The following is a 23,938-nucleotide window of genomic DNA, read 5'->3' as shown; positions in this document are numbered from 1 at the left end:
CAATATATGTGGTTGTTGCAACCAATTCAAAGAGTTATTTCGCTTGGTGTGAGTCTTAGCTAAACTGCCAGCATAACATTTTCAACTGGATATTTGGTTGTTTTAGCCACTATATTTTTGAAGCAAAATCAAAAATGAAAGTTTAGAAAAATCTACAATCGTTTAGCTGTACCAAATTTTAACTAATCGATTTCAGAAACGCAACTAAAATTTTAGTTGAGCTATGAGATTTCTAGCGTTTCCGTGCATATAAAATTACGTTTATAGTAAATTAAATTGGATGGCCCTTACCGCATGTGTTGCTAGTCCTTAGAGCACCCGCACCAATGCGTTGCTAGTCGGACTGCTATAGCATGCTAGATTGACAACATCATTCGTTACTATTTTGGTTAACGACCGAGTTACGCACCGGTCGTTGCTATCATGGTTGTTATTTTATCTTTCCCTTTTCGCACCGGTAGTTGGTAAATAAAGTTGCTACCCGTAGGTAGAAAAAAATAATGGAGAACGCGGATGTCTTTCTTGAGTATTTTTCTGATTCGAGCGATGAAGAAAATCATTTCGCGGAACAAATATTGATATACGCATATGGAACGACAAATTCAATCACCCGAAGAAGCCGAGGTGGTTCCCAACCTGGAAAACGACCGAATATTGACCGACGAGCAGAGGAAGGTGCCATTCGATTGTTCAAAGATTACTTTTCGGAAACACCTATATATACGGATGAACAATTTCGTCGACGTTATCGGATGCATCGTAGATTGTTTTTGAAAATTAAAACGAAGATTGAAACAAACGAATACTTTATTCAAAAACCAGACGCAACTGGAAAATTGGGACTGACATGCATCCAGAAATGCACGGCTGCTATTCGTCAGTTAGCATATGGATCACCGTCGGATGCAATGGACGAATACGTTCGAATCGGCGAATCTACAGCTCGAAAGTGTTTGATGGAATTTTGTCGCACGGTTGACACAATATTTAGCGATGAATTCCTACGCTCACCCACGCGTTCAGATTTGAAGCGTCTACTTAAAGTCGGAAATGAGCGAGGTTTTCCGGGTATGCTAGGATCGTTAGATTGCTGCCATTGGCAGTGGAAGAACTGTCCTACTGCTTGGGCAGGGCAGTATAAAGGTAAAGAGAAGAAACCTACTATTGTTCTTGAAGTGGTTGCATCGTACGACTTATGGATATGGCATGCATTCTTTGGTATGCCAGGATCAAACAATGATATTACTGTACTGCATAGGTCCCCTCTATTTTCAAACCTATATGGCGGCAAAACACCATCAGTGAAGTATGAGGTTAATGGTCACACTTACAATACCGGGTACTATTTAGCAGACGGAATATATCCTCCACTTGCCACACTTGTGCAAACGATAGCGTCGCCCGTTGGCCAAAAGCGCAAGGTATGTTGTAGTCTATACTTTGTTTGTCTAGAAAGAAAAATTTTAAAAGATGTTAATGAACACTTAGTCCGTATGTATGTCTCATTCCTGAAAAGTTAAATTACAACAAATGATATTATTCGTGTAATAAGAATCCTTGTAACTGCATTTTTGCCTACAAAAATTATAGTAATTAGTCCATTTTACTTATTTTATTTGTTTTTTTGCAGTACTTCGCAGAAAGGCAAGAGTCTACTAGAAAAGATGTGGAACGCGCCTTCGGTGTGTTGATGGCACGGTTTGCCATTATAAAAAATCCGGCTAGGTTGTGGAATAAAGAGGATTTGAAATCTATTATGCGCACCTGTATAATTCTTCATAATATGATCATTGAAGATGAACGGGAAGATTTAACGTCATACGATATAGAGGAAAGCAATGTTCATGAAGTAGTGAGACCAGTTGATGATTTTACAGCGTTTCTGGGTCGATACAGAGAAGTACATAACACCAGCCTTCATCATCAACTACAGAATGACCTGATTGAGCATCTTTGGAATATGAAAGGGGATGAAGAGTAGTTTTACATTCACTACACTACTAATTCATATTCTTGTATGTAAAATTAAATCTTTCCACAAATTCACACATCTTTTTCATAATTTATTTAACATGGCTGAATGAATTAGCATAACTGAGCCGCGATTCTTTTTTTATTTTTACAGTATGCGCAAAAAACTAACGCTAATTTAATATCTATTGGTCGGGTCGTGTTGTCATGTCGTTCGCTGGCGGAGGAGTATTAGTTGTGTTGTCTGTCGCAGCTTGGCTTGGAGAAAATTCGTCGCTGTTGTGCTATCTTATGACAAGCGCAATTTAGCACTGTTCGAGAAAAACGATTTTTAAAGTTTGAGATTGAATATCTTAAAATTTATAAATGTTAGAAGCTTTTTGGAGAAGGCATTCGATGCTTCTATCTTTTCTGAAGTAAACTCTCGATTTGTGCGAAGATCGGTTGACTATATTTACAGTTTTTGCTTAAAGTGTAAACCAAAGTCGCTCACATACGTGTCATAAGTGTGTATTGATGATAAAATATGTATGACGTGTCACAAATGTGTACAGAAGATTTCATATAAAAATGAATTATAACTGATTCGTAAAATTATGCGTTATAGATCACTATGTTCAATATTATACTTTTCCATGCGATAGCAGCAATATCAGGTTACAAAATGATGGTATTAGAACACAAAGTTTTTCCAATTTTCCTCCTTTATTCAGGAAGAACAATGAACAAAAATTGGTTTCATTGACAATTTAGAGACAATGTATATCAAACAATGTTATTGTTGAAAGGTGACTAGACGAAACAAATGTTCTTCTTGCATAATCCATCACTACATTTCGGTATACTTTCCACAACAAGTAGAAATCTCAAAAGGAAATTTGTTCAATAATCATGAATATATAAACCAACCATTGGCAGAAAAAAACTACGGTAGGAAAAGTTTTGCTCCCGAGACAAGAACCTAGCTAATGCTTATGGTTGATCTGCATAGGAATTACCTATGTCATCAGAGACATCTGTTGGCTTGCTATAAGCTTTTCGGCTTATAGCAAGCCAACAAACTAAGAATGTTGTCTCTTTTTTCTTTGTCATAAGATAGCACAACTCGAACACTCGAGAAATTGGCGCTTGTCATAATCGTGTTTCGCTATATCTCAGTAACCCAGCAGAATTTCAAAATTCTGAAAACGCGACCGTATGGAGATTTTAAAACTTAGTAACATGGAATATCTAACTCAGTTCACCCCAAAATGGCGTTTGTCATAAGATAGCACAACAGCGACGAATTGGCATTATCGATGTTACTTTGCTGTTGGTGAGGAAACTGATTTCCTGGTACGTGTATTCTTGTTTCCCCATGTAGCTAGAATTCCCTGTTATGTCACCATGGGACGTGTTGTCTAGAGAACATGAGTGTCATTTTTTATTGGTCCAGCTGAAGGCATGAGTCTAGGTTGCTAGGACCGAGGCTATACTTCCAGACGTAACCGTTTCTTGATCGCACGAGTGGTGGGATAATGCTTAAGACCGCATTTGTAAGTTTATAGGTGCTACAACGTTTACTTAACTACCGGGGTGTTTTAATGTTGGCGATACCGCGGACATAAGTATATGTAGATGTTGCAATTGCATGATCATGAACACGGGCGCGTGTGGGTTCGCGTTTGTAGATTTGTGAATGCTATCAGGATCATTCTATCAACGGGGACTATTGTGCTTTGGAGATCGCGGGCGTAGGCGTGCGTGAATGGTCGCGGAGGGCTGCCAAAGATAATAATTTAAGGTGTTGTTGAAGTTGATAATCGAAATAAAATGATCAAAAAAGAGAAGGGAAATGAAAAAAATGCTCCGAAGCGCAAACGTTATCGTCACACAACTGAGCCATGTGAGCCGAAATGCACAACTTCAATTCCACACTCTGGTGACGACGAGAACAACGAAGAAGTCATTCGCAAGTACAAAGTCAGGTGTAGCTGTTGAAAAAATATGTTATTTCCATCCGCGGTTTTATGATTTTTCACATCATTTGCCACATCCTCATTTTCTTACCTAAATGACGTCAAGGGATTGAATGTATTATTTGTGTTACCAATTTTAAAATAATTTGCAGTATTCACAGACGTCAAAGAAAAGTTGGACCACTGATTTTCTAGGCGTGTACATTGTTTTATTGAACCTCGAATATAGTGATCTATCGTACTCCTAGATTTTATAAACATCAAAATAAAGTAATTCAACAGCAGTCAATAGAAGTATTGTAACCTTAATATGAGTTCAAGTTTTAAAAAATCGGCCGAGAATGCACTGAGAAATGGGTGTAGCATCAACTTATAGCGTTTTCGTTTTTTCTTGGTGCTACACCGGTGTAGTGCAAAGAAAGAGATAGACTGACTACACCCAAGTTTAAATGAGTGTAGCACCGACTACACCGGTGTAGTGCACTGTCAAAAACAAAAATGCCATTAGTAACATGACAAGTTACCCGGGGCACCAAGAACCGTCATAGGTGGCCAATGATGTCAAAACGATTTGGACGTGCTTCTGCAAGTAACTTTGCACCCATATTAACATATTTTTCGTCATTTTAAAATCTTAGTGTTATCAGATTATTTGGAAATTTACTGTATGCCGCACTCCTCTACCTGCATCTATGGAACCGGATCTACGAATTAATAAAAACTGTTTAAACTAAGTTTAAACAAACCGGTTTAGCCAGCCCCGAAAAACTTTAAAGGCATTATCTGACACACATACACAGCCATACATACATACACACAAAAATTTTCCGATGTCGACGCACTGATGTCGAATGGCATGTGCCACTTGCTTTATACAAGAAAGGTAACGAGATACCTGGAAGTATTTTTTCGCATTCCTTGAACGTTACTTCATATCATATTAAACTGAAAAATACAGAAAGTGCTCTGGAGATATAATATTTTGAGAAATCAATATCACTTAATTCGCTGCAAAAATATCAATGGGAAAGTGGGGTTTTCCAGAAAGAGGTATATGTAATATACACCCGCTCGAAGGTCTGTAGGAAACGAAACTACAGACATGCCAAAATCGCAATCTTCTCGGATAGCCAAGCAGCACTGTTGGCATTAAGGTCGTCGAAATGTGAGTCCAATCTGTTTTGTGAGTGCATCACATCTTTACAACAACTGGCAACTCGGAATAAAGTGCTCATATTCTGGGTACCTGGCCACCAAGGAAACAATGGTAACGAAGTAGCTGATGAATTAGCCAGGCGTGGTTCATCAAGCTTGTTTGTTGGACTAAAACCATTTTTTGGTATATCTATCTGTGTAATCAAACTAGAACTGTCAACTTGGGCAAGAGACCAACTACTAAACGACTGGCGTAACGTAGGAGGCGCTCGACAAGCTAAGAAATTCATAGATCCAGATACAACGAGAACCAAAAAACTAATGGATCTAAAACGAAAAGCTTTACGTATAATCACAGGTTTATTTACGGGACATTGTCATGCTAAGTATCATCTGAAAAAAATGGCAAAAGTGAAGATGACAATTCGTAACTACGAGCCCAAGAGCTCGGAACATATTCTTTGCCGTTGTGCAGTACTATTTCTTCGAAGGGAGCGATACTTCGGAAGGCATCTAATGACGCCTCACGAGGTATGGCATACCTCTCCCAAACGGATCCTCAGCTACATTAATAATGTACTACCCGATTAGGACGACACGTGTGGACAAAAAATCGACTCGCTTCCAACTACATTGGATTCAGGCAATTTGTAACGACTTTCGTGGTAGCTTAAAGTGTGTCAGCGTCGACTTACGTGCCAAGTATAATAATAATGTAGTAGACGTTTCCACAATTATATTGAACATGAGCTAATTAATCATAGTTTGGACAATCGAAAAAGATACAATCGCACCACTAGGTGGAATAAAGCAGGCTTTTTTAAATTCATAATACTGCATTATATTTATAAATCATATGATGTAACGGAAAAAAGAATAAGCCTATAAATACGGCGAAAAAAAAATTAATAATAAATAAATAAAATATTAAAAATCTCCATCAGAATCAGACTCATCTACAACATCATTATTTTCAATAGTATTCTCTACATCCTCCCTATCATCGTCTAGAGGCTCCGGTCTAGGCTCCAGTTCGTTTTTGAAAGCCTCTTTGGTTTCGTTCAGGATCCTTTTTTGTTCCAGCAAGTAAAACTCTCTTGCTGTTTCGTTTAAACCATTAATATCCACAGACATAATGGCGTGGTTTGCCATTCTGCTTAAGGCGAGTGCCTTTTGCCTGCAGTACATCAGTCGTTCCTTCGCAGCAATAGCCAACATATTCCCCGCTTTCGCTATTTCACTTCCGACGTGATTAGAGGCGCATCCTTGGCTCAACCTTTGCGCTTTACAGGCCTTTTGACCGATAGGACGATCGGAAGATGAAGGCACTGGATCTGGCAGATCTGTTTCGCCTCTGGCCAAATCAATTTCTGCAGCTAACCTTTTTGGAGTGGGTGATTTCTAAAACAAAAATAAAAGCAATAAGCAAAAATAATGGAAGCAATAATCAAAAAGACGTACCTTTACTGTGTGATACTGCTGCCATTTCGGGGCACTTTGCAGTATGCTGTAGCAGTGCATTAAAGTAAATGGAGTCTTCTCCGTCGTTGCAAATAGTGCAATCGCTTGTCTCAAAAAATCCTCAGGAGACGCCCCACTTTGGCAACGGTTCTCGATTTGGGCAACACAACCTGCAAACTTGCTTGCCATTTTACTAATGTGATGCCATCTAGCTTTTATTCCGCTAGGGGCGCGTAGTTCTGGATTACCCGGAACGTGATTTTCGCTGCATATCTCCAGAAAACGATCAAACACGCGATCGTAAAGCGTTTTTGCGCGCTGGTTAATGCCGATGCTAGCGTCCTGCGAGGTGTTCAACCAAGCAGCGCATAATGCCTCGTCCTCCTGCGTAGTCCAGTTGGTTCCTCGTTTTGAAGCACTCATTTTCAATCACTTGTCACTCGGAAACAAATTTTAATAGAATAATCCGAGATGAACGCGTTGCTATTCGGGTTGGCAAAGCATGCTAGATTACCAACTTTATTCGTCATTATTTTGGTTAACAACCGTGTTACGCACCGGTAGTTGCTAACATAAGCTAGATACTTGACACTCTTTTTTATATACTTTAATGAAAATCAATACTATTTATAGGTGGCCTTATCTCAGTTCACTATTTCTTATTACGCGTTAAAATACTGGACCTGAAAATTATATTCTGTACAAAAATCATTTTTTAAATATCTGTGACCAAAAAGACATCTTTTAATTCCAAGACAAACTTCTGATTTCTAGATTTCCTGATGACTAATTAAGGCTTATCAACAAAGTAGAAACATTTGAAACGTTATGATTAATTTTGTTTATTTGACCTCATTTTATCTATTGTATTCATTTCATTCTTTGTATGCATTTCGATCAGTTTATTATCTCATGTACCTTATTCGTATCATTCACTTAATTTATTTTATTCACTTTTTTCGTGTTATGCAATTTTATATTATTTGTGGGGTTCACATATTTTATTAATTTTAATAATCTGACTAATTTTGTTCAGTCATTCATTTTATTCATTTCATCTAGAACGTTACACTGATAGAATGTATTCGTAAATCCCTGCTAATTAGATTCGTACTCACAATTTTCATAAAATATATGAATTTTTCGTACATATGATGAGTCATTCGTATTTCTATTGAAACACTTTTATTTTTTATTACGAGTTTTTCGTGAAAACCACGAAACGACAACGAACGGCTTATTACGAAACGGCTTCATTAGGCAAACGAATTTTTCACTATGGTATACGAAAGTCTTAATAATAATATTTACGAGTACCATTTGTCAAACCGTCAACGTCAACAGAGCTTCGATAGAGGTAGAATATGGAGTCAATAATTGTTGATCACCACGATGATCTCGGTCTGACTATTTAGTAACCGTATCCGTGTCCTCCAGCTTCAGGAAGATTTCCTGAACCTCTTACGCTTCCAGTTGATCCATAATCCGGAGCAGTACGGATTCAGTTGAGCCATCGTGAACTCGTTGGTTTTGTATGAAGAAGTTTGAGTTTTTCTCTGCTGAAGCAATGTCAAAATAGTATGCTATTAAATACGAAAACTTTTCTAAAATGGACGAAATGAATTCGTGCGACCAACAAAATCGTTCATAATATACACAACCGTTTATTAAAATAAACGAGACATTTCGTTTCATTCCCGAAAAATAATGCCGTTTTCAACAACATTCGTGCAATGTACACTGAATATGTAAAATTTACGAAAGCTTTCGTTCATCAAGCGACCATTACTTAACACCACAATTTTTGTAGTCCTCAATAGAGGTGAGCAGATTGAAATAAATTCGATTTTGCCAGCTCAAAAAATTTAAAAAAATCTTTGTTGTCATCGATCATTGCTGTGATCCTAAAAGATCGATTGAAAATAATATGATAATCGTCCGTAATATACGTAAACACTTATTAAAATAAACGAATCATTTCGTTTCATTCACCAAAATGATGTCGTTATCAACGACAACAATCGTGCAATGTACAGCAAATAAGGAAATATTACGAAAACTTTCGTTCATCAAACGGTCATTTCTTCATGCCACAATAAAATCGATTTGGCCGGATCATTTTTTTTAAATTAAAAAAAAAAAATCGGTGTTGTCAAACATCGATCCCAAAAGATTGAATGAAAAAAATAATATGCTAATAAATACGAAAACTTTTTTAAGATGAACGAAATGAATTCGTGAGACCAACGAAATCGTTCGTAATATACATAAACGTTTATTAAAATAAACAAAACATTTCGTTTCATTCACGAAAAATAATGTCGTTATCAACAATAACATTTATGGAGTGCATGCTAAAAATGTAAAATTTACGAAAGCTATCGTTCACCAAGCGGCCATTCTTGTTCATGAAATATTTACAATGTACGAAAATTCGTTGCAGAAAACGACGAATGAATTCGTGCATTGTAGGATAAATTTTATCATATTTACGAATTTATATTATCAGTGTAATGAGACACATTTTAATTTATTCTATTAATTCTATTACTTTTTATTATCACTAATTTTTTTCATTTCGATCATTTAATTTTTTTAAAGAAAACAAAATGAAAAAAAAATGATAAAATATATAGAAAGAAAACATTTTAATTCATTTTATCACTTTCCTCATTTTGTTTATTTTATTCATTCTATTCATTTTATTTAGTTTATTAACCCTCTGTTTACCCTGTTATTTATGAACAACCACGTTTTCAAACAGCTATAACTTTGGGGGTAAACATGATTTTCTTACAAAATGTAAAACTAATAATTGAGACTATCACCGTTTATTTGAACGCTACTAGTTACAAGAAATATCTGTAGAACTTAAGTTATTGCACTTGTTCTGATTGGATTTCACTGGACCGGTGCTGCCAGAGACACTGACTGGACATTGCAAACTCAATTATCACAGGCCACTATTCAGCGCGCTGAGTATTATTCACGTGATCTTTGTGAATCCGATTACGGAACATCATATCATTTGATATGCAACTACCCTGTAGTAATGCAATTACGTATCAGGATTTTTGGTTCTCCATACATAGATGAACCTAAGTACAGAGAGCTGAAGCTGAAGGATATGCTATTTTTTCTAACCCAGTGTGGTAAAGAGCTATAATTTTAGCCGTACTTGAATGACAATATCTCTTCGGGGGTGTTATCGTTCTGTTATCTCAATATCCCCGCGGGGGTGTTGATATATCCGCTCACTGCTTAAATAAACATTTGAAATCCCTCCGGGGGTTGGAAGTTTTATTCCTGCTATTGTAGCACCTGCAGATCGTTCAGCATCCCTCTAGGGGTGCAGAATGCTCTGTTTTAATTGTTCTGTGTCGTTACTTTCCTTAACCCTATCCTTACCACTTCCCCAATCATTCCCATCAGGAAAATGATGAAAAGATGATTCTTGGCAAGGCACAAATCTCCGATCAGCATGGGAAACGTGTCATTTGAGTCAGACGCTACTGATTCCTGGTTCCTGATTCATAATGATTTACAAAAACAAAAACCCACGCTTTTCTACTGGATCACTTTCCGGTTAAATAGAGGAGGCGCGTGCCCCTTCATGCCACCCCCTGTGAACCAAACTTAAATGAAATATGGATAATGAGGTAGGTTGTGTCCAAAATCAATAAAAATGTTTTCGGTAGGAAAATTTAAATATCGGTAATTTTACCCCGGTCGTCTGTTAATCGGTAGGGAAGCCCAAAATCGGTATGAGTACTGATAAATCCTGGTCTAACTTCTCATTTCGCAAAGACAATTTTACCGCACTTTGCTACTTATCCACACAAATGATACAGTGAAATGAATCAGCCACAGGAAACAAAAATGCGAGTACTACTGGATAACATAATTTCGATTGACTTTAAGGATGCAGACATACTCTAGATGGTAAATCGATTGCCTTGCACGCAGCTCACCTAAGTTTGATTTCCAACCCCACATATGGGGTTAGAGATTTTTCTAAAAGAAATTTTTCTAACCTAATAGAAGGCGAATGACCCTAAGTTTAAAATTTCTATAATCGAAACAAATAACCTAGATAACCTACATACAACTGCACCACGCGAAAAACTGTGTATTGATAATGTGTAGAAGTTTTTCTCAAGCACAAAAAATGCAATCTGAAGAACAACATGCGAGATGACGTCGAATACAATAACACCAACACCAAGTCCTCGTGCATATAGATGATGATAAAGTGGACGTTCGTATACATAACCTAGAACCGCGCACTAAACTAGGATTCATTAAACGAATTTTCGAAATTCGAGAAAGTGGAATATGTTACCACTTCGGAAAAACATACACCCATGCAACTAGTGAAAACTCATCTACCACAGAAAACCCAACAATCAACCACCGATGCCCGCTGATAATTCACAATCGGCCGCTCTATCAATGTCGGCTGCATGTACTATATGAGTAAGACAAATCAACTGCACTTCAATAACATCAAATAGTCGTCTAGTACTGGGAAGGCTAGTAATTATAAATAAAAATAAAACAACTTCTTTGGTTTTCATATACTCTTTGTACAACATAGTCTTATCCTCCTATACAACCAAAATAAGTTGCTCAAAATAAGTCTTAAGTAGCATTGATTAACGTAGACGGTTCCAGAAGCCCTACGAGAATGAAAATGAGTTTGCGTGAACCCCACGCAATATGGGCATCAAAATTCATGAAATGAAATGGCATAAAATTGAAAGGATTAATTATGGCTAAGTCTTTTTGTCTTTTGTCACATTTTGCGAATCCCAATATTGTGTTTTATTCTTGTATTTAGATACCAAAAGAATTAACAATGTAATAGACATTTTCAACTTTATGTTAAACATAATATATCAAGGAATCATAATGTTTATGAATAAGAAAGACACTATTGCACAAATAGGTGGATTAAAACAGGTTTGGTAAGTTTTCTTGGTATTGCTGATATCATCAAATAATGACTTTTTCAAAGGTTTGTTAAAATACAAAATTGACTTTTCGACTATACCATTCTCTACAAATAGAAATTTTTTTAAATGAGCGTGGTTGTATGAAAAGCTTAATGTGTTTAACACAATACATGACATTTACAAGTGAAAATCGCATTGTGTACAATTTAATAACTTCATTTTAAGACTAATTTTGGTAAAGATTGTCAAATCAAATGCACATGTCGTTAGAATCGTCATTAAACATTACTGAGCACCTAATTAATCATTATATCCATTGTAGTTAATCAAGGCAACCAATAGCTAGAGAAGCTCCTAATTTTAAGGAATTTATTGCTCAGTCTTCTACAAAATTACTATCAAGCAGCGTAGCGCATAATGCTACGTATTCTTGCGTGGTCCAGTTTGTTCCTCCTTTTAAAGCACCTATTGTACTCCAATTGTAATATGTATCAGCATTTGAAATTATCATTCGCAAGCAAACTTCCATCCATGAACACAAAGTGTGCAGAAACCGAAGCAAACTGTGCCGTTTGTATCAAATAGCAACTTTTCGATACGTTGCTATCGAGTTGCTAGATTTGTTTACTCGCTACTACTCCAGGTATAAATTGCTATTACCCGCACTCGTACGGCAACCTACGGTGTGGTTGCCGCGTTGTGGTAAAGGTTGCCGAATGCTGTCCAACCAGGCATAGCAACGCATTGGTGCGGGTGCTCTTAGTGGTTGTCTCTTCGTGTAGTATTTCTATTTTCATTTTCGATAATTGAAAATTTTCTTCATAACAATTTTGTCAACATGGGGATGGTACTATGCCTCCCGACCAACAATTTATATCGTCTTCAGCGACCATTGATATAAACCAAATCTTTCACTTTTCACACGGGAATCGTACCCACAATTTATCATTTTTGTCCATCGCTAGCAACGTTTTGTAATCCGAAGTAATGAAATTTTAAGAAATAATATCGAAGAAAAATTACTGTCGCAAAAAACCACCTTCGTCTATGCTTGCTGTGATTGAACTGAAAAGAGATGAATTTAATATTGGAGAAAAAACGTAAAGTTCGAACCGTTGATTGATGCAAACAAAGTGCTGATGCCACCTCTGCATATCAAATTGGGATTAATAAAACAGTTCGCTAAAGCACTGAATAAGGAATCAGAAACGTGCAGTGTTATAAAAGAAAATTTTCCCAAACTATCAGACATGAAAATAACTGCTGGAGTTTTCAGTATACCTCAGATAAAGCAATCATTGCATTCTAAATTATTCCAGAATACATTGAATGAAAAGGAGAAGGCAGCCTGGTCTAGTTTCAACGATATTGTTGGTTGATTCCTAGGGTATAATCGAGCCTCCAATTACGAGTAGACGGATTAATGAAATCATGCGAAAATATGTCATACCGGCTTAAACGTTAGTTCGAACCGGTCACAAATCTTGATAGCTCCTGGTTTACCTAGAGTTTTACAACAGCAACTGCAACAGTCTTTCTAAAGGCCACCTATATTTTCGCTCGATCAGTCTTTCTCAAGACTACCTAAATTTTTTCGACAATTAGTCTTTCTCAAGACTACCTACTTTTTCTACTTAATCAGTCTTTTTCAAGACTAAAACATTTTTCAAGAACAATTCAGCCTAAAGAAATATTTAATTCTTCCAACATGCCTGGGTTCTCCCAGAAAGGCCGTGTGCCAAAAATTAAAGCTAAACGGAAAAGGGTATCTTCTCCACCCGAAAATTCAATTGACTGCAGCAACTCATACGATGTTTTATCCGAATGTGAAGCTTATGAAATTTCTAAATTTCCTCGCATTGCGCATAATGCTAATGAAAAGAAAACGCAATCACTTCCGCCTATAACAGTGATGATCTCCGACTTCAAAGTTCGAAAACTGAGCTTTCGACGTTCCTTCCGGACATGAAAGTCTCTTTTCAGATTGGCCGAAGAGGAGAATGTCGAGTTACATCGGAGGAATTGATTGGCCACAAACGACTACTCCAGTATCTTACGGAGAAGTTATATAAATTTTATTCATATGATTTCAAGACAAATAGACCATTCAAGGCTGTCTTGAAAGGGCTACCACAAGGTCAAAGTTTGGATGAAATATCCAACGAATTGAAAAAAAAATACTTGGCTTTTCTCCTTCACAAGTTATTCTTATGAAGAGAAAGGCTAGCGGCGATAACAGTACGCTCTGGAATTATCCAGGAGCTTTATTTAATTCATTTTAACCGTAATGAGGTTAATAATTTGAAAGTATTTGAAAAAGCACGTTTTATGTTCCACGTGCGAGTAAAGTGGGAACATTATAGACGACATGGGGGCAGAATTCAAAATCTGACCCAGTGTCGTAGATGCCAAGGCTTTGGGCACGGCACAAAAAATTGTCATTTGGATTCCAAATGTATGATCTGTGGTGATAAATCTCACACTAAAGATACTCGTCCGATGAAAAAAACCACAAAAAGTTTCAAATGCGCTAATTGTAGCGAAAATCATAAATCAAATTTCTGGGGTTGTCCAGTTCGAGAAAAAATTATAAATTCTCGTTCTAGACAACAAAAACAACAAATAAAAAATGTACCTACTTCTTCAGGTACACTTCAAGAAAACACGTCCTATCGTGTTAATCCGATTTAAAGTAGATTAACAACTTGGTGTGTCATCCTATGCTTCAGTGGCAAGTAACAAGGCCAAAATAACGGGTACAGTTACCACGCCCACAAACTCGTTTGCACCCAACGCTTTTTTTAGTCCTATGGATGTAGGTAGCGTAACGGAAAAAAATTAAAATACCTGCAGGACTCAATGTTACCTATGCACAGTGGTCCCAAAGAGCAAAAAAGGGGTTTTTTAGATAGCGTCAAAACTATTCACTTTAGCAATATTATGTCTTTGAGAAAGTTTCTTTTAGTAGAACTCCCCTTCTTTCTGTCTTATCGGATTGATGATTAATCCCCCTAATAGTGAGTTACGAAATTTATTTTCTTCAATAATTCAGATAGACAAATACTTACTTCAGCAAAGTTGTAGAAAAACTTGTTACAAACATTTTACCTGAAGACTTCAATTCTATAACTTTTGAGATTTTTAAAGATATGGGACATTATTTGTAAAAGGCCCCTTAAAAACTGTTTTTTCATCATAAGTTTTCTTCTAGATTTTTTCCATTATATAAATGTTCTAGAACGTTGTTTGGACTATAAAACTGCTTTACTTTGCCGAAGACGGAAACTTTCTACTGCTAGTATGTGTGGAGATATTCACATTTTTTGATTGAAAATAGCTCTTTTTCCAATGCCGATAACTTTTAAGGCCCCCGTCGGGCTTCTTTTTCTTCTTATCTGCCGAATTGAGGATATCAATATAATACGCATATACGATACTCATACCAATGTATGCGTGCACGCGAATGAAATGAATGATTTCTTCAACCCGCTTTTTCTCTCGCTTTTCCCATAAAACTACCCAAGTATAGTATACCAATGGATTCGTAAGAATCCGAGGAAACTAATGGTAAAACTTGATTTGAAAAACTTTATATCAGTGTTTATCAATTTTCCCGTCGTACGCATTATATCGTCGCTTGTTCTGCGCAGTAGAAAAGCACAGGGTTTGTGCTAAATTAGTACTATCCGAAAGCTTGGTGTAGGGGTAGGGGCTAATTATAAATCATGTCACATTTGTATTGAGGGAGGGACAATGAACAATTTCAACATTTTGTGAAATATGGTGTAAAAAAGTAACCTGAAACATACCAAATCTATTTCTACCGAAGAAAAAAATATTGGACATCTTATCCGTGACTTATTTACCAAGGAAATAACCAATAACCCTAAGAAGAGGGAGGGGGTAAATGAAATGAAAATTTTGCGTTACATCATTGATAATTGCACTGTTTGTATTTTAGAACTCACAGATAAAGCTTCGTTTGTGGAGAAATCTACTAAAAAGCTTCGATTGCCGATTTCTTTCCAATTGATACCATAAATTTATAAAAAAAATTATTAAATTACTCATACTAGCTACAAGAAGCGCCAAAATATTGCACTCTTATAATAAATCATGATAAAAGAATGATTTCGTTTCGAAAACTACGTACTATATTTCTTTTGAGCTTTATGACTTTATCTCTGGCACATGGGCGGATTTTTCCTAAAATCCTATAGCGTGTTGTCTGTTTTCATGGGTATTTTTTGCCCAAATTTATGCACGGTTTTCAAAATACCACGTTTTTTAACATAACGATTCCTTTCAAGTAATAGTTGATAGACCAAAAAGTATTGAATCCACGAATATGAGGTTTGGTTTTTTGAACTATGCGAAATATGATTATATTCAAAATCGTAAAAAATTCTAGTGCCAAATTTCGGTACGTAACTTGAACAGTTATTTCAACGGATATCTCAGTGAAATCCCAACGTTTAGAGCTGAAGAACTACTTCTACTAACACAAAGCGTCTATCTAGGTCGAGACTCGACAGAAAGGACTAGCTATTGGAACTAGCGATTTTCCTATTTCTTACCTCCTGATCAGGGTATATATTATTACCATCTTATTATCATATTATATAGACAAAATGTTAACGAAACTGATTTATACCGCAAGTAATGCGCTGGTACTATGAGCCAGTATGTGCAGTTGGACACCGATCAGTAAGTATGGACACCGACCAAGAAAGATCTTTGAAATTAGTAAGATTAGTTATACGGTAGAATTGTATTTTGATCTAACATTATTTTACAGTGCGATTGCAGGGTTAGTATTGCGACCCTACTTATCACTAATAGCCGTAAGCACAAAGCCGTACTAACTGTTTTTAAACCGGACTAACTTTTAAACCGGCCTAAGATATTTGGTAAGCTTTAATCAAACGATGCTGTCATTTATATGGCTGCGTTCTGATCTGCGTTACACGTCAATGTTAAAAAACAACAAATTCAAGCTAAAGAAAATGAGTAAATTCATTCCGATATTTTCTTGCAGTAAAATAGCTTTTCTTCGTCAAATATATCGTTCCACAGGGTTTGAGAACAATTTTGTCAACTTGTTGCCGATATGTTTCTGAACATAGAACTTTAACGTGTTGGATAGTTGAAAGTTGGCCGATGATGTACAGTACTTTGTAGTGACATAATATGCACAAAAGAAAATAAATTGATATACATATGCATGTTTTTATTCAGCTTGAATAGGCGCTCGTCGAGTTAGAGGTGGCTAAACCATCGGTTGTAATTGGTGCCATGATAGTTATTTTTCGACAAAAATATGATTACTGGTTAAAACCCAACTGTCAAAATTCTTTTTGAAAGGAAATTCCAGACAAACCGTCGCTGGATAAACACAGTTCATAGCAGTTAATGGAAGAGAACATTTTTCTCTTTTGTTTACTGCCAATATCTGTGATTGGCGAGTAACGGTTTGTCCGGAATTTCCTTTCAAAGAGAATTTTGACAGTTGGCTTTAAAGCCGGAATTATATGTTTGTCGAGATTTCAAACTTTGATTAAAAAATTGGTTAAAATATTTCAATTTGAATTTAAAATGAACCGTGAGTGTCATTCTAATTTCGTTTTTTTCACATTTATTTTCGTTTCTAGTGAATTTTCACAAGTTTGAAATAAAGATCAATTATCAATGAAGGCCTGCGAATTAAAATTATACACGTTTTTCAGCGAGGTTTAAATAAAAAGTAAACAAAGATCAAACAAAAAATTAAACTTTGACAGAATGATCATTTATATTCACGAGCGTTATATTTATTTTTTTGGCAGATAGAATATAGATATATTTCTATAATGCATCAATGCAAATTGGAACGATTTTATTTGCTAACAAAATTTCTATGATTTTATGAATAAAATAATAAGTACATTAAAACATAAATGAGAGTTTAAAACATCCTAGCAATATATTTTTACCAACACCCTGTAACTATTTGTGCCGTTTATACGCAATTTTGCTTCAAACTAACTTATGATCATTACAACAACTGACAGAATCTTATACCTGTTTAATTATTTATATAGAGTTAATTAATATTTTAATATGACGTATTCCATATTTATGTCGTATTCTTTTCTGATTCGCGGTTCAAGCAAGGTTTTGGAATAATGTACCGGATGTTCAGAACTATTGATGCATATGCCAAAAATCGAAATAAATATATTGATCACCGTTGTGTTCACAATAAATCTCAAAATATTTTGTGTTCAGATGTTTCATGTGATTTTATTCTTATTGGAACATTGCACATATTTAATATCAATTATTTACTCTTAGCTTAGAGTATTTGTGGAGCTAATTTCTAAGCTGTTAACATTCTGATTCAATTTGCTAACCACGAGTGTAGGAAAATTCATAAAATATTGCATTTTACGATCTATATCCAATTGTCATTTGTTTGGATCTATCCCCTAAGACAATAATTTTCTTCCGTTATTTACTTTTTTTTTATGTTTGATACAATAGATATATGGGCAATTCAGCTTTTTGTTGGTGGCTGCGTTCCCAAATGCGCTCCCCACTATGACAAGTCGACCGTCCAGTGTCAATTTTGAGAAATCGACAGGAGTGTCCATTTTGACAAGCCTTCAGTGTCACAAACTTTAACCTACCCTGCTCATGTTCTCAACTGTTAAACGTCAAATTTAAAATTTGTTAGTTTGTTTTCAATAATCTTTTCCGTTGATATCAATCGCTTCGCGCATCTTTTTGTAGGCTGGTTAATAGATTTATAACATATTCTCAGTTGTTTGGATGCTACTATGAGTGTCGAGAGAATTAAGGGATTCAAGCTTCTGCTCCTACATGAATTCATCACGTACGATATGACCAACGAAACTCGGTGCAAAATCACCCGGAAAAGCACTCCATCTTTTTTAATACAGTAAATTTGCAAACCTTGTTTAGAGATGGGCGATTTTCGATCAAAATTAACCATTTATCACAACCACCCTTATTCGAAGTAAGCCCGAACGAATCTTGCATTCGTCGTAAAAAAGAATAAAGCCAAACTAGAAAAGCGATAAAAACAATCTCATAGAAAATTGACGATTGCAGCTGTAATGACGAAATCGGTTGCAATTCAACCGGCTTATTTGTTTCAACTAAATCGAGTGTCGCTGATAATTGTTTTTCTCAGTATATCAATCGGCGAATTGAATTAGAGATGATCCACAAAACAAACACCTCAATTCACTCGATTGTGCCGACTCGAAAGGAAATCGGTTTTTTTATTTTCACGGAAAAATATACAAAATTTTAATTTGACGTTTAACGTTTTAGTTGAGAACAGAAATGAACGCCTACCGTGATGTGAACATTGAAACTCAAGCGACGGCTTGTCAAAATTGACAAGACTGATGATTTGTCAAAATTGACATTGGACGGACGACTTGTCAAAGTGGGGTGCGCATTTGGGAACGCAGCCACCAACAAAAAGCTGAATAATTCGTGAAAATATGTTATCGATTTATATTAACGAATTAAATGGTCCCGCTTATTCTCTTAGCGATAAGCAAAAAGAAAAGAATCAAAACAATTCCTATTGTAGTTCTGCTTCTAATTCACAAAAACAACTTTGATCTGAATTGATCTCAATTTATCAATTTATACTGTAACCCTTTGATGTGCAATTGGAATCAAGCGTGTAGAGAGAAGGAAAGAACGAGGAAATAAAAAACGCGGGTAGATAAACACGGTAAAAAAACTTTACCCATTTTAAGTATTCAAATTGCCCATTTTCGGAAGTTATTCGAGCTGTCAAAAAATGGGTATTTTTTGCTTCTAACAATGGGTGCTTTTTATTCATTTCACAACTACTCGATGAGATAATGTCAATGGATATACTGATCTTAATAATAAGTGAAAAGTCATTAAAAAAAATTTTAAGCGAGTTTACCTGCAAACTAAGGTTCGTAGCGGAACCTGCAAATTACCGGCCTGCATCTGAGTACGTGGCGGAAACGGAACATTTCGGCAATGCTCGTAAAAACGGTTGTTTAAACTACTGAGGATGTTGCAAATATGCGCAAGTTTGGCATTTTTAGAGCAGCCAAAAGATCCAGCCACCAAAAATATATCCAGTTGGCAGTTTTATTTTGTTAAGTAGTTAAGGAGACAATAATGTGAAATGAATGTTATTTTATGTTTTTTTAATTCAGAAATAATTCTATTGACAGTATTTTTCATTCTGGCGCGATTTTCATGAATGGATATTTTTCACGCGTTTTGTTGTAACAGTTCTGCGAAAAATAAAGGGTAAAGCATACCCAGGTTGACGTACAAGAGCTGTATTCATTTATGGATACAAACTCTTTACCCACTTAATGGGTTATTCCACTTTTATTGAAAATGCGTAGTTTTCGACGCATTACTTGGTATTTTACTTTATTAGTGTAGTTCGACAGTGCTTGTCTTTCCTACCTGATAAACTGGCTTATTTATTTCCATCTTTATTGCGAGCAAAGGGAGCCATATTTATCCAGAAGAAAGCCGAAGAGAGGATTGAAAATAACGAAATGTGTGCAGGAGAAGCATGACAAATTTTTGCATATTTTGTCTTCTTCCGGTAACATGATGCTGCCATTTGCATTGCTGCGTTCTGATCAGCAATACACGGCTATGTTAAAAATCTGTACAATAAAGTTAATTTAAAATTCACTGTTAATGCTATTCAATAGTCTAAATATTTCGAGAATTTTTTTATTGCTCAATAAAATGGTGAATCGACATCTTGTTGAATGGGATTTATAACATAAGTATTATATCAAATAAAATATTTTTTTCGAGCAATTTCATCACAAGATGGCGGCTCTGCAGCATTTTCACCTCATGAGCGTTTTTTGGAAGGGGTCCATGGTCGGAAATCTATCTCCCGTGATTTTTTACCTAGCGCCAAAAACTAAAGTTTTTCTGATTCCTTATGTCAATAGCGATGTACGTAGGATTTTTTCGATATTTTGATTTTAAGCGAAATGGCGCAGTTTTGAGTGATAAAACGTAGAAAATATCATAAAAATCTACACAAAATCAATAAAAAGGTAAGCAATAAAAAATTTAATCCTGCGTACGTGACTGGAGAAATCAAGTTTGAATATACTGTGAAAATTTCAAAGCGACCAAAAATCATTTGTTCGAGTTACATTTCCGGCCAGTGGTTTCGAGAAAAACGCGGGTAAAGTTTGCAGTACACATGGGTTATACATAAGAAGCGTTGCAAAATTGAAAATTTCTCGACAAACGTATGATTACGGCGTAAAAGCCAACTGTCAAAATTCTCTTTGAAAGGAAATTCCGGACAAACCGTTACTGGCTGAATACAGTTCACATCAATTAATGAAAGAGAAAACTTTTCTCTTGCGTTTACTACCAACGTTTGTGCTTGGTGAGTAACGGTTTGTCCAGAATTTCCTCTCAAAGTGAATTTTGACAGTTGGCTTATACGCCGTAATCATATGTTTGTCGAGATTTGTATATTTTTGAATTGTTTTCGTTCTCCATGTTTTGGGATATCATATTTTACATCCTAAAGCACATTTTAGACTAATAAATAAAAAATCGATTGTTTTAAAATTTTACAGTGGAGTAACCGCTTAAACAATTTATTATTTAAGATCCATAATTGACTAAAACGTTATTTTGCTAATAATGGTGCATACTATCGAGATCGTTATAGAGTTGTAATGTTAGGCGCTAGCCACTCCAAGGGCTTGAAGAGCTTCTCTAACATTACACTTAGTAGTCAGTTCAGCCAAATCTGACTGTTCCAAATTAATTCAAATGCTTATAGAAAAAGAGTGGAAGCTTACATCTTTTGAAAAGTTTGTATCAGTTGCTGTTCTGCAACACATGAAAAATGCCAGAAAAATTATTTATTTGCTTCAGATAATTATGTCGTCCATGGAATGCAAATCTGAAATTTTAGCCTGGTGGGGCTTATTATACCATCCTACCCAACTAGTCTACTAACCATGCATATAGAATTTGGCAGACCTACTTTGCTGAAAATGAAGTAATTCAAATTATCAGCACGACTACCCAATCAAGCCTGAAATACCAAAAATCCAGTAATTTTAATTAATAAAAATTATAATTAGTTATTTCCTATAGACTGCCATCTGTCTGATAATGAATTGACAATTATAAATTTACAAATTGAACCTGGATGCAGACAAATTTTCTTGGACCAATCGTTCTGAATTTTGCACAGTTCTTCTTCTTCTTCACATCATTGCCCAGGCAACTACAAGAGCTTTTTGCAAACTGCTAAATATTATTACTTTACACTAACATGTTAATCGTTGTTATAGCAATAATCGGACTTTGGTTTCAAAGTACTACGAAAAAATCGAAAATCGACCAAAAAATAAAAGCTCCCTTGACTACTTGTGAAATGCTGTGAAAAACAACTGTGCAAATGTCTCAACGTTTGGTCCAGTAGATTTTGAGTTATGGTGTACAGTTTTCGATGTGGCGTCAGACTGAAAAGACAATCTTTGCATCGAAAAAAATTAAAGTATCCAATTTTTTGCCGATTATACCTTACACAACCCCCCTTGAGTTCCGACACGATTTAAGCGATTTTTCCGCATTCAACTTTTTGCGTAATTTTGCCAAGTCATCTGTCTAGTCTCAGCTTTCACAGCTCTTTCATACCCTGTGCATATCTGTTCTATCATAAAGAATTAAACGAAAATTTGTACTACAGCGGAAATGCAAATCGTTCAAGATATGCTAGAAAATTATAAATTACGAAACAATACAAATAAGCTCCGATAACATTTAAATAACGATCAAAATGATAATATTTGTAACAGTTTGTTTGCCGTCATATTTAAAAGTGTTACTTAGGCTATATGGCATGGCTTCATTTACAGTTTTTTATTCAATCTTAGTTTTGAACTCTTTCGAAAGCAGTAAAAATATAAATAAACTTCCACTTGCTTATGGTGGTCTTTGAGAGATGATAAACCTAGAAAAGGGAACAAATTGTGATTATATATTCTTTTCCTCGTGTAAAAATAACTAAAAAATGTGAGCAAATTAAACTTCACTCACTTTGATATCCATAGGTAAACTAACGAACGAAAACAATTTTCATCTCTGAATCCAATTATAAAATTTCGTTCGACAGTTTTTTTTCAATATGATTCGACTTCTGCTAACCTACAATATAACTCTTCGATGTGGCATTTTGAAATGAGCGTGTAGCACCTTCTAGATATAGGACGATAAAGAATATTTAAAAAAAATCATTTAAAATTCGATTACACCTGTTTTTCGTACGGGATAAAACTTGCTTACATGCACTCATATGATTTTTGTGCAACATGGGCCATAATATTGCACATAAAGTTCGAAAAGTTGATTCAAATTATTGAGATGTATGCAAGAGGAACATGGCGGCCTTTTACACTGTTTTCATTTGGCTTCAGGATGCAGCCATTTCTGTAATGACAGGTACTAACGTCTTAGGCCGGACTAAACTCGGGCCCAAAATCAAAGATAGTACCGTGTGGCGGTACCAACTAGATTCAAGCTTACCGCTATAAGAGTTCCTTTTGGCTGGGGCTCGAGCAAACGCCGAGTGCCTTCTAAGGTCATCTAAGGCTTTAGCCAACATGTACGTAATTGTAAATGCCCTAGTCTGGCGGTTCAGCCAGACTAGGGCATTTACAATTACGTAAATGTTGTTTTGGGGTTTTAAAAACACAAACAAGCATTCAATTAAATTGAACTTTCGAAAGAAATGTCGAAATTACTTGTTGTTAGTTTTTTGTCCAAAAACAATTAAAAAGTTAGTTGGGAAACTTCACATCCCAAACGATCTAGTGTCATATACCATTCAAGTAGTACAAACTTTCTCGGTTGTGGTCCATTAGGAGATAGATAACAGTCTATTATCTCTCTCGACTCAATCAGCCTGGATGCCGTGTCACTGGAGTCCTGCTCTCACGTCGTGGAAGGCAGTAGAAATAGGAGTCCCAAGTTAACCTCTAGCTGAAAACCAAAAGGCTGGAAAGACTAAAATAAGTCAGTAAACGGAGCATAATTGACCTCTCCATCGCTGTGTCAACCGAAGCTCTAACATAATGGATGATTGTATGATTTTGCTGGCTATTTTCGGCAAATTTGAGACTAAGAGAAACGAAAGCAATGAAATTGAAAGACGGATAGGTATTCTAGAGTTAATCAGAGCGGAAAACTAGGACTAAGCAGGCTCATATGGACATGATCGAAAGGAAATGTGCAGAATCCTTTGCCTTTTGGTAAGTAGGAGTTTGGCATTATAATCATATTAAAACGCCGGCGTCGGCGGTAAAGCATGAGGATGAGTTATGTTCAATCAATGACCATGCGGTAGACTTGGGTACAACGCCCAAC

General features: G+C 35.9%; 2 protein-coding genes across 2 annotated transcripts; one reads left to right on the top strand and one right to left on the bottom strand.

Annotated features, from left to right (window-relative positions):
* Window positions 1-492: 492 nt before the first annotated feature.
* LOC131690375 (uncharacterized) lies at window positions 493-2,622 on the top strand. Its single transcript, XM_058976091.1, has 2 exons — window positions 493-1,421; window positions 1,631-2,622. The coding sequence occupies exons 1-2, from the start codon at window positions 501-503 to the stop codon at window positions 1,979-1,981; spliced, it is 1,272 nt and encodes a 423-aa protein (XP_058832074.1). The 5' UTR covers window positions 493-500; the 3' UTR covers window positions 1,982-2,622.
* Window positions 2,623-6,011: 3,389 nt separating this feature from the next.
* On the bottom strand, window positions 6,012-7,198 carry LOC131687769 (uncharacterized). The gene is made up of 2 exons (XM_058971863.1): window positions 6,546-7,198; window positions 6,012-6,485 (listed from the first exon to the last, which is right to left on the bottom strand). The coding sequence occupies exons 1-2, from the start codon at window positions 6,966-6,968 to the stop codon at window positions 6,012-6,014; spliced, it is 897 nt and encodes a 298-aa protein (XP_058827846.1). The 5' UTR covers window positions 6,969-7,198.
* Window positions 7,199-23,938: the final 16,740 nt, after the last annotated feature.

The sequence above is a fragment of the Topomyia yanbarensis genome, chromosome 3 (assembly GCF_030247195.1).
Source record: "Topomyia yanbarensis strain Yona2022 chromosome 3, ASM3024719v1, whole genome shotgun sequence".
NCBI classification, from domain to species: domain Eukaryota; kingdom Metazoa; phylum Arthropoda; class Insecta; order Diptera; family Culicidae; genus Topomyia; species Topomyia yanbarensis.
The sequence above is the reverse complement of the archived record's forward strand: the minus strand, read 5'-3'. Positions and strand labels throughout refer to the sequence as shown.